The sequence below is a fragment of the Seriola lalandi genome, unplaced genomic scaffold (genome assembly GCF_002814215.2).
Source record: "Seriola lalandi dorsalis isolate HSWRI2012SDOR001 ecotype SW California unplaced genomic scaffold, Sedor1 jcf7180002054316, whole genome shotgun sequence".
In the NCBI taxonomy this organism is placed as follows: Eukaryota; Metazoa; Chordata; class Actinopteri; order Carangiformes; family Carangidae; genus Seriola; species Seriola lalandi.
This window is the reverse complement of record NW_019524869.1, coordinates 201,971-214,518: the sequence shown is the minus strand read 5'-3', so window position 1 is coordinate 214,518 and position 12,548 is coordinate 201,971. Positions and strand designations below refer to the sequence as shown.

Here is a 12,548-nt window from a genome sequence, read left to right as displayed (position 1 = left end):
ACTCCCCTAAACAGTTGGAGAAAGTGGCGGCCATTTTGAATGAGGGAGGTAGAGTCAAGGAGAGATGCCTTTTTGAGCTAAACTCTCACCCGCCGGATTAGGCTGTGCTCTACCCCCCCACCCCCCACCCCCCCACTCTCCAACACCACACCATTCAACTCACCTAAAACAAACAAACTCACATAAACAGCCAAAGACACACTACTCTCAGTCACTTGAAAAAATATGAACACTACAAACCAATTCAAACAATACAAGCAAACAATACAGGCCACCTCACCTGGACTAACCTGGTTTCAAAGAGGCTCACACAGGCCACACCCCCCACTCACACAGGCCACACCCCCCACACTACTCAATATACTCAAAACATGATAAATTAGGTAATTATCAGGACCATTCAAGAGAATGGGAGAGTGGTTGTGTGTACGTAGCTGTGTTGTCTGTTTTAAAAGGCCATCAGGTTTAAAGTATGCTCGTCATATGTAATTCAACCATTTAATCATTGAAAAAATTTCTCTGTCAAAATGTTAACGGTATATAGTGTTACATGGTGTCTGAAAGACTCAGACAGACAGACAGATTAACTGTAGCTCTTTATTAATCTGTATATGGGCCATTCTACTGAAGTGATTCAAACATATTTTTCCCCAAAATTTGTAAGTATGTAAATTTTATAATACACAACGTACACATAATAAATTCATAATGACTTATAATATTAATAATAATCATAATGAACCATCATACATTTGATAGCATTGAAACAGACGATTTTGTGAAGACCGGTGTGCATTCTAGTTACTAGGATAATCTACACGTAGATAAGATAATCATGAAGTACTGATGCATCACTAGTAATTATTAAGTACCTATTAGTGTGCTGTTGAGGCTGATGGTTCACTTTATGTGAGAGGACACTAAATGAGTAACTTATGTTGGAGTAGTACTGAATAAGTAATTACTGTTTTGTGCCACTCAGAGTTAATCAGGAAAACCTCATGAAGAAAGTAGGGCTATGATCGATTTACAGATAGTTATGAACTAATCATTACCTAATGATTCACTAATATAATATCTAGATAGTATTATAGTATTTAATATATTCCTGGATTAGAAGTTATCAGGGAACTGCTTCCAACAACACATCAACCATCGGTTCATTCCTCATTTGTTCTTCACTCATTCTTTACAATGCAAATTTGTGTACCATATAGTAAAGTGTTATTGGTTAGAACAGTATGAATCTGTGGTAATGTTTTTTTTTTAGCAGGATCATGTTTCCACACATTTGCGCATTATGCTGAAATATCATAACTGATCTCAGAATGACAAGGGGAGCGTTTTGTGATGCAACAGTAAGAACAGGCACAGCTGGTGATGCAGAGGGAAAATGTTCTGTAGGCCAGACCATCTCATGTTGGTTTGGCTTTCGCGGGGAAACACCTTTGTAAACCACATTGCGGCTCCTGGATCAGGACATAACTAAGGACAGCTTGAGAATTAGAGCCCAAGATTTTCTCAATGCACATGTACAAACCTCCAATAACATGCCTCTGTGCTTGACCAGCCCTAGCCTTTGTCAATGGGAGATGTCAGGCCCACAAGAATTAAGGAAACTAGCTACAAGAGCTAAAAGTCAAGCTAGCTTTCAGACAATACCCTGTTGCCGCCACAAGAGGGCGATGAACAACATGATGGATGCAAACAGGCATCAGATGCTTTATGGGACAGAAGCTGTTCTATGGAGCGATATCACTTCCACTTAGTCATTAGATTTTTAGCTTCAACTGTTGCCACTGGTGTTAGAACATATGAGATCATCATCTGTGTTGGCACCCCCACTGCTCTGATGGAATGGATACATGCAATCGAATGAAGACTGCTTTTTTCATGCAGGGCTGAAGTTGGTGTAAATGCAGCATCGTCCCGCCTTTTGCTGTGGTCTTTTGATTTGAAATATCTGCAAGAGGTCACCAAAGATGACAAAGTAATTGATTGGATGTTTGTGAATTGGAGTTACTTAATGAATGAAAACAGTATTAGTGTTAAAAAAGAGAATGAGAGCAGACTTATTCTGTTGTTGTACTGATAGAAGTAAAACTGTATATGTAACTCAACCTCAGTGTTTTACTATAAGAATCTGGCCTCTATGTTCTGTGTTTTTTCTTTCATCTTTAGCATTCAGATAGCACTAGTAATATAGAGCCAAGTAAATACTGTATAGTGCACTAGGCTGCAAATAGAGTGTGTCTGAGGACTCAGTGTGTGTGATCCAGTTTGTCTGTACAGATTGAGAGCAGGGAATACAAAGATTCTTTACAGCATTCACACTTGTAATGTTTGTGTTTGCTTTTCTGGTAAGCACTTTTGTATAATATGTTTATCATGTATCAGAAATGTGATGCTTAGTGTCTCAGGCTAGTTCATGTCATTGTCTCGCTCTCTCCAATGTATTCAAAAAGCAGCATTAAGCATGTTATTTATCACTGAATCAGCAGTCCACATTCTCTGCAAGCTGCTGGAGTTCTTACTGTCACTCACCTATCACTGCTTCGCAGGAGGCAGCCAGGCAGATGAGACAGAGAGGGAGAGTCACACATACATCAACACTGGGAACAGCTCCCAATGTGGAGGCTTTAAATCAAGGTTAGGAAAAGTGGCCCAGAAACCATAGTCACCACTGCACTTGCACTGATGCCTCAATGAGTCACACAACACAGCACTGAAGTGGCTGAAGGGTGGTGAGGCGAGGAGAGAGGACAAGAGAGGGAAAGAGGAGGACATGTATAAAATACCTAGAGATATAAGAACGACTGAGAACGGCTGAGAGAGACTTCTCACCTACAAAATAGTGCCACTGTGGGGCAACACTATTAAAATGGTTGTAAATAGAAGCTTTATCGTAATGTAGGCCAATGTAAAAATGCATGATCTGCTATGTCCTTTTTATCACCTTATTGGTTTGTTTTCATGATATGTTTGCTGTGGATATTCATGTTCCCAGAGGATGATTGATATGGACTTTGGTGGTACTCCATATTGGTCTCATGCAGCATTTTATAGCCATTTTCTTATCAGAATGGATGATTCCCATTGTACCCGTAGGATTATTATTATTTGGCGTTCCCAATGCTGCCTGTGTAAAAAAAAAAAAAGAATTTTGGTTCTCTAATCAGTTTCTATGGATCTGCAAGGACGTACATGGCTATCTCAGCCCTGCAGCTCCAACAGTTCTTCACTAACTCAGTACAGTGAACTCCATATGATAGAGTAGCATGCATGACCAATGTCACAACAGTGTGAAAGACGATAAATAAATTTAAAAAAGTATGTGTGAAGCTGATTAGCTGCAGGTTGCACATCAAACCTGAGAAAACATTTTAAGCAACACAGCATCACATTAGTCCAGTTCACTAAGAACTCTTTGACATAATATGCACTTTACTGTATTTCAATCATGGCTGTTAATAAACAATGAATGAATCATCTTTAAAACTGCTGCGTATGTGGTCTAGATTGATCTTTATCTATCATGTTTTAATTGTAGTAAATACTTGTAAATAGTAAATTCAATTTCCTTTGTGAATGTTTTGTTGATGCTTAAACGAATAAAGATACCTGTTATTTAAATACCACTGTGGAATTGAAATGGAGGCTCAATAAGAACCAGAATCAATAAGCAGAATGAGACCCTCCCCTAGTGACCTCACTGACCAGTGAATGTTGGTCAGTGTGTGACATCTGAACCCCCAGGGTGTCACCAGACAACCTCAGATCTCCTTCTTTGTTCTCTCTCTTCTCTCCTTGGCTTGCTCAGGAGCAGCAGCTCCTCTTCCCTCTCAGCTCCTCAAGGAGCAACAAAGCTCCCAGCACCAGGTCAGCAAAAGGCTCCCTGGAACAACAGCTTTTCTGCTGGCCTGTCCAGAGCAGACTGCAAAACTCTCCCTCACTCTGCTTTGCAACACAGCGTGTTAACTTCAGCGCCAGCGGCTACGACACAAAGTCTGTCATCTGATCTTTCAAGCAACAGGAGCCACAGAAGAGTTAGCATGGAACAGCTAACTCTGTGAGAAGAACAAAGAGGAAACCAGCTAACCTCCTCTCCAACCCAGAGCCCACACAGCCGGACAGCACTTCACTCCACCAGAAAGCCATCCAACTTATTGGTCTCTTCAACAACCTTGGAAATGACCTTTGTCTTTGTTCCAAGGTCTGGGTAATGTTAACTGACTGGGCTTAACCTCACCTAGCATAGCACAGCACAGCTAAGCAGCAGAAGTCTTAACTTTTGTTAATAGTACATGTTGGTTAATTTTTTGTTGTTGAAATGTTTGCTTTGGTTGTGGTTAGTCACACAGTTAATTGAATACTTTTATGTTCACACACATACCTGTAGTACCTTCTCCCTCTAACCTGGTACCTTTAGGCTACATGAGCAAGGCTAACAAAGAAACTCACACCTTCCCCTTATGAGTAGTTTCTTTGTGTAAAGCCATCTTGTATAGTCTTCTTTGTTCAGGCCATGTGGTCACAGCAACCATTTTGAATCAGCCATCCTGCCTTTGTCTGTGTCCCCACAGACACACCCCCATACACACAGGCACACACACGCACACACAACCACACCTGTACATACTTTAGATTACATTACATTGTAAATAAATGTCTTTAAGTACAACTACTGGTGTGTTTAATGTTGCACGTATGTAAGTATTGTCAACCTCTACTCAGTAAAACTCTAGTCCTTCAACTTCAACTTACTGTTCATATGGTATTTTGGTTAGTTATTTATAAGATAAGTATAAGTAGTATAAGTAAGTTAAGTTAATTATTAATCAGAGTTCCAGATTAATAGTATAATTTGAGACGGAACCAATATTGGCTGTTTTGACTAATATTTTAGGCTGGTGTCCCAGAGGACTTTCAAGTTATTATTTAATATTAGTATTTTTTATATTGATATTTTCTTAATTTATGATAGCTGTTATGGCTGCTGCCAGTTTGTCAGTTTGGTAATCAGGCTGTGCAGACTCCACGATGGGATTGTTCGAAGCAGAGAGGAGGCGGCACCAACTCCACGGTCAGTGTCTCCCATTGGTGCAGCAACGGCTTTGCCAGTCCAATCCACAGCTGCAACCATTCAAATGAAGACGAGAAGAAGGTTTGAAAGCTTGGCCCGCACATCATTCAGGGCGGCTGATGTTGACAGACAGCTTTCGTCTGTATCTCTTTGTTCGAATTGTGTTTTTGCAGGAGGTGCTTGTAGCCATTGGTGGGGACTGGGTAAGTTTAACACTGACTGCACACCTGTAGAAAAGTTGTCAGCCACATTTGGACCAGGGGTGCTGCTTTTTTGTGTTGTTTTTTGTTCATCGGAATGTAGTCAGAGAGTCCTCTTTTTGTTATATTTTGTTTTTGAGTTGAGCAGCATCCATTTTGCCCTGTTCAGCTCCTTTAGTTTTCCTCTTACCTTGTTTGTGCCTCCCTCCATGGTTACATGATAAATTTTGCTTTACCTAAAAACAGTAGTTTTACATTGCTTCCCTTTTAGCCCCTAACCGCAAACTGGGGTCGTAACAATAGCCAATAAATTCATAAACAATGTAAGGTCCAACACTATGGTACCTGGATTGTGAAGCAGAGCACAGACACAACAATCCCTTACAGGAAATCCATGTGTCCATTAGCTGATTGTTGATAATAATAATAACATTTAATAATAAATAAACAATAATAATTAAATTAGTCCACGTCCTTTGGCCAAGTTGTTGTATATCCTGGCAGTGTGGACAAATGATCTCCTGAACCTCTCTGTTCTGCAGCGCGGTGAGATGAGACGTTTGCTGCTGTAGCTGCTTCTCTGTCCTGTCCTCTGTCCAATGTTGTGGAGAGGATGGTTGATATTGTCCAAGATGGCCTCCATCTCACATTGAATGCTTCTCTCCACAACAGTCCTGAGTGAGTCCAGACTCCTGCCAAGCACAAACCCAGCCTTTTTGACCAGCATGTCAAGTCTCATTGTATTCATGTTAGACATGCTGCTGCCCCAGTAGACAGCAGCATAAAAAATTATACTGTCCACCAATGACTGATAAAACGTGCAGCATTTCACTGCAGACGTCAAAGGACCTGAGCCTCCTGAGGAAAAAGAGCCGGCTCTGCCCCTTCAGTTTACTGTCCAGGTGCACACCTAGGTATATGAGTGTGCACCACCTCAATGTCCTACCCTCGAATGTTGACTGGCTGAAGGGTGGGCCTAGACTTCCGAAAGTCAATGACCATCTCCTTGGTTTTGGAGGTGCTCAGAAGGAGGCAGTTTTGTCACTCCATTCACTGAAGGCCAAATGCACTTGAAAAATCAAAGAACATAATCCTCATGTAACCACCTGGCTCATCCAAGTAAGAATGGCCCAGTGGAGCATGTAAAGGACGGCATCATCCACTCCAGTATGTTCCTTGTAGGCAAACTGTAGGGGGTCTAATGCATATTCAACCTGTGGCCTCAGAAGGTGGAGAAGCAGCCACTCCAGGGTCTTCATGATGTGTGATGTGAGGGCCACCGGTCTGTAGTCATTTATCCCAGCCGGTCGTCCTACTTTAGGTACTGGAAGAAGATATAATGTGTTCCACAGGACCGAGACCCTTCCTGTTTGTAGACTTAAGTTAAAGATTCTCTGGAGAGGCTCAGCCAGCTGGGCTGCACAGTCCTTTAACAGCCTCGGACAAACACCATCCGGGCCTGTTGCCTTTCCAGGAAGTAGTCTCTTGAGCTCCACCCTCACCTCCTCCGCTGTAAAGGACAGGAGACTTGACCCCAGTGTGGACGGACAGCTGCAGTGTCAGGTTTTCTGGTTGAGGAGGGTCTTGATGTTTACTGGTGATCCAAGGTTTGTGGTTTGGAAAGCAGTGTACAGTCCTTGCTGGTATTACAGTGTCCATATAGAAGTTAATGTAGTCTGTAGTACATTCAATCATTCTATCAAGGTCAGGGTCCTTGCTTTTATCATTTTCCTGTGACTCCAACAGTACATTCCAATCTGTGCACTCAAAACAGTCCTTTAGAGACTCACTGGCCTCCGGGGTGCAGTTCCTGAATGAGCGGGTGGTTGCAGCCTGCCTCAGTACACAGGGATTGTAGAAAGGCTTGAAGAAAAACCAGATTATGATCTAATCTGCCAAGTGGTGGTAGAGCTGAAGCAGTGTAGGCCTCCTTGACATTTGCATATAACAGATCAAGTGTCTTATTTTCCCTTGTGGGATAGTCAACATACTGAGTGACATGGTTAAAATCCCCCGATATTGCAATGAATGCATGCCACTGCAGTCTCTGCTTGTGGTTGAATGTAAACAACAATGGTGCCGATGTGTGAGAACTCCCTCGGTACATATAACGGTCTAAGACAGATTTTTGTCCTTCACTGTGATATGACCGGGATTGCATCTATTGTTCACAAGCAGAACCAGTCCTGCACCTTTATTCTTTCCACTTGCTCTGGCATCTCTGCAGTGATGCTCACGATGTGCTCTCTGGTTCTTCACAAGTGCCTCCAGTTCATCACACTTGTCAGCTAAGGAGTTGATATTTCCCATGAGAATCGATGGTAAAAAAAGGCTTATATCTCCATCTCCTTGCCTTTAGCTTAGACCCGGCTTTTTCAGCTCAGCCGGGATGGGATGTTTAACTCCATATCTGGTAAACTTTAAAGCCAGGAGTTCTTCCTTCATGTATATTATTTTCTCCATTGTCAAACGAAACAACAACATAGAATAAAGACGTCAATCAACAAAAATACACTAATATATTGCACCAACAAAAAAAAGAGCTACAATGACCTGCTGCCACTTATTGCCAGTGCATCATTCAAATCGAATTATACTTGTAGCAAAGCAAAGAACAATCATCAGTATGTTGCTGTGTGAGGTGTAATGGACACTGCATCATGTCACTCACCACTCCATCAGCTCCTGACTCATTCCATCAGAGAGGAAAGAAGTGTGTCCACTACACTGTTTTAGCATCTCTCTCAGTACAACCGTCAGTATCAACATTATGACAAATACATGTGGTGATAGGAGATGTAATAGATGTGTTCTAATATTCAGGACTGCATGCAAAATAAAAAGTATCGACAAGAACTGAACCAAAAAAATATCCAAAGTTCCTGGTTACTTACATTGTCATTTCAAACCAAGCTAAATATTACTACAGTGACAGAGACCACACTGTATCTGCCTCATTCGTTATGTTATTTCTAAAATCAATATACTTGTTAAAGACATTCCATTTATATTTCTGTCATCATTACCCATACCAATCCCATCCCAAAGCCTATTGAAATATTTTGATATTTTATATATAAATATAAAAAAGAGGCATATAAGTTTAAATTTAACATGAAAAATATGGGCCTATAAACATATAGTATGTTTATAAGTATGTTGTTTTAAGAAACTTGCTTTTAAACTGAATATAAACAAATATAGTCACAACATATAATCAAGTAAATAGATAAATATATATAAATATATAATATAAATATAACACACACACACACACACACATACATATATATATATATATATATATATTTATAGCTTTAAAACTTTACACTAACACACAGAATAATGAAGTTAAAAAATTTGTGATGTTATGGGCCTACATAAATAAATAAGAAGATTACGAATAAGATAAATAAAAAGAAGCAATAAGAACCATCATTCAGTAGAAAACAGCTGGACTTACACAGACTAAGGTAAAACAATACAAACAAAGTACTGATAGTGATGATCCAGAACAATGCTGAACTATTGTGATGCATGAAAAACCTTAGACATAATTTAAGAATAATAAGTGAATTATTTTATCAGAGGCTTGATGATGGGAGCAGACAGATGCCAGACCGTGTAATGCTTTGATAACAGGAACAAAGCTCTGGTGCTCAGTGCAGCGAGGTCAGCTCAGAGGAGTGTGGCTCCTCCTCTCAGTGCCAGTCAGCAGCTGCAGCTACACATCCACTCGCCTGGTGTCATGACAAAGCAAGCGCCAGCTGAGCTTGCAGATTTTCTGTAATACTTTACACACCAGCGCGTATCCTACTGTTTTCATGCGTCTGCAGTGACTCAGAGAGAGGAACTGACGCATGAACAGTACCCTCAGAGCCCACCTTGTCATGTAAATGCCAGCCATTCAATCAGCTGAGCGACAGCAAAGCAGCTCAGCCACTACCAAGACACAGAGAAGAGGAAAAGCCCAAACACCAGACCCCCCCTACACACAAACACACACACACACACACACACACACACACACACACCGCTCCCCCCTTCACCACCACCCCTCTCCTTTTTTTCAAACACTGGCAGAGATAGATAAAAAAAAAAAAAAAACTAATCTTCAAATTCCACATTCCCTGGCCTTTTTATGAAGTAGGGATTTGGCATCAGACCAAATGGGATGTAAATTCCCTGTTTTAGAGAGGTGAAGAAGAACAGTTTGAAAGTCAAAGATGGAGGGAAAAAACAGCAGAACAAACACATTAAAACAAATTACCTGTGAACTAAATTAATTAATTGAAAACAAAAGATTTCAGCAACTTTCTCATCTAAGTGTTATTGATTATCTCATGAGGAGTCAGATTATTATGTACTGCTGAGCTGCTGGGGAGCCTGAAGAATCTGTATTGATTGTGAATAATTAAGGACACGACAAGAGTTTTTTCAGAGCACAGAAAAAAAAGCAGATGCCTGGATCTATTTCATGGGCTGACGGCATGTTCACAAATTACCACAACAAAACAGGCATCATCACAGAGTGTTCTGCGCTCAGGATTTATCAAATCACTGGAAGTTCAAGTTTCTACATAAAGCAAGTGAAAGTGCCTTTTATTTAGCCTGCAGGGAGGGAATACATGGGGGAAATGAATAAAGGGCTTTCTTTTAATAGACACCAGTTTTGGTCTGGGGACAGCCAGCTGTAGAGTGACTGAAACACAGCTCAGGCAAAATTCCCAGCACAAAAGGACGTGATATAAAACAGCTGCCATCTTGTGATTGGATGAAGAAAAGGGGCTCAGGAGGCCCCATTCTCTCTATAGGCGTCCTTATCACTGCCTGCAGGACCGATGCCATTAACCTGTGCCTCACTGGCTAACCGTGTTTAGATTAGCTTCTGATTGTACAGTGTCTCTCTCTCTCTCTCTCTCTCTCTCTCTCTCTCTCTCACACACACACACACACACACACACACATATAAAAGGATAATAGCAATGACTGGCAGAGCCAAGCAAGCCAGCAAAGTCGAACTGCCTCGGAGCCCATGATACCAGGTGTAATAGCACAAACAATCCTCAGACTAGAGAGATAGAAAGCCATGTCATGTCATGTTGGTCTTAACATTCCTATAACGGAACATGACAAATTAATTGGACAGGAGAAATCAGAGCGGAAACAATGACAAAATCAAATATGCTTTTTTTTTCCTGCTGGTGCAGATGCCTGGATCTATTTCCGACCAAGCAGCTCTCCGAAAATTAAGCGAACACTCCATTTATTTTTGATAGTTTATTTGGATTAATATTCGTGGATGATATTTCCCTCAATTCTTCACTTTGTTTAACTAGCTTTGTTCACACAATTCTGCATTACTGGTCATATGTCTGAACCCAGGAGCAGCAGTGGGCTGAGACAATTTTCACATAATACAATAAAGAATAATTAAAAATAGTCAGAAAAAAAGAAATGAAATGTAAGAAATGAGGTAAATTTGAGTGATTGTTTCACAGTTGGAGTCATCAGGATGAATGACAGTGTGAGAGAATTTAAAGGTGTGTGTACCTTCACTGCAGAAGCGGCCCTTGTACTCCGTTTTGGAGCAGTCACAGATCGGCTGTCCATCCACCACTGAGCATGTACCACCATTCTCACATGGGTTCACAGTGCACCACCCTTCTGATTCCAGGGGCACCTTAAGGCTTCCCAGAAACAGGGGTTGTGAGATGCCGTATTTGAGGTCTGTAATTGTGCCCCTGAAGGGCTGCATGTTTCGCACTGTTGGCAGTGTGAGCACACCACTGCGGATATCCTGAGGCACTCCACCCAGGAACAGGTCACTGACTATTTTCATGAACTGACGCTGAGGCCGCACCTCGTCAGCTGTGGCCTGGCCATCCAGCACCAGCATTGTGCGCAGGTTATACCTGCTCAGAGTGGCAAAGTGCCAGCTGCCGTCATCCACCCGTCTGTCAGACACCACTGTGGTCTCAGCACAGTCAATGCTGAAATGCAGGTGCAGTCGGCCCTCCACCACCGACAGCTGCATAAAGTCACAGTAACCTCCATCATCAAAATAAAGCATCAGAGCCTCTGAGGCCTCCGTCTTGAACTGGAAACTGAGGTCACCGCGAGTGCTGGCGTCCCAGCGGAGGTAGCGTGCCCACTGACCTGGTGTGCCTAAAAATTCCAGTCCCATACATGTGCTGAGGAACACTTGCAGCCTGATAGAAAAACTGACAAGATCCATAGCTGCAAAGAAGTTATTAATCCAAAAACAAGGGAACTCAGTCAGACTGAAATCTTATGGTGGTTAGACTGAATTTCAGGGATCCACAGTTTTATCAACAATATGTGCAGATATATATATATATATATATAGATATATATACATATATATTTAAGGGAAAAGGGCAGTAACAAGAGAACAGTCGTTGTGGTTAACAGTCTTAAGGTCAATCACATCAGTAAATTGTCCAATGTCTGCAGAGTGGTGGTTCTTTTCCTCCGCAGGGTAAATGAAAGAAGCAACAGGAGGTGGTGATGTTGATTTTGCTTTTTTACTCTTCAAAACAGATAGTGTCAAAACTCATGGTGCAAGGTCTGATGTAATGGACCTCTCCGTCTATTAAGGCGAGTGGAAGTTCCTTCTTCATGTTGTCCACTGGGAAATGGAGCTGACAAGGGATGCACCGGCCTCTCTCATTTCCATCCCTGTCAGAGAAAGAGAGGCACAACGTTAAAATGGCTCCATCAGAATTGACTTTAGTAATAATTCAACACACACCCCATAGTACTTTAAACCCCATGATAGCAGCACGATTTCTGAGGATGAAAAAGAAATATCACTACTCTTGATATAGTTACCTGTGTTTTTTTGTACTGTAGGCCTCCTCAATGGTAGAAAGTACTATGGTACTGAGCTTAAGTACAAGTACCTCATAATTGTACTGAAGTATTTTACTTTTGTGCTGCCTCACACTTGTAGTCTACGACATTAACACCTAAAGTGATTGTGACTTTACATCAAAAACACTGACTTTCTAAAATGCACAATAAACATTAAACAAAGAGGACAACCTTAACAGCTCAAGATTTATTATCTTGTTCAGACGTGGCTATATAATTATGTTTCTATTCCAACTCATATATAAGCTGCCATAACGTGTTGCTTCCTTCTGAAGTCTGGTGTTTGACACTGGCACAACTTTTAAAATTTACCTCAATGATCAAAATTACAGATAAACTTTTGTGAAGTGTCTGATCCATTAATTAAC

The 12,548-nt window shown here is 41.2% G+C and overlaps 1 protein-coding gene across 1 annotated transcript in view; it reads right to left on the bottom strand.

Annotated features, from left to right (window-relative positions):
• Nucleotides 1–11,522, bottom strand: part of nrxn3a (neurexin 3a) — a 23,631-nt gene extending 12,109 nt beyond the window's left edge. Inside the window, exon 1 of the mRNA XM_087174106.1 lies at nt 10,837–11,522. Within this exon, the coding sequence (XP_087030232.1) occupies nt 10,837–11,521 (685 nt within the window). The 5' untranslated portion in view covers nt 11,522. The remainder of the gene's footprint in view (nt 1–10,836) is intronic.
• Between the last annotated feature and the right edge of the window lie 1,026 nt (nt 11,523–12,548).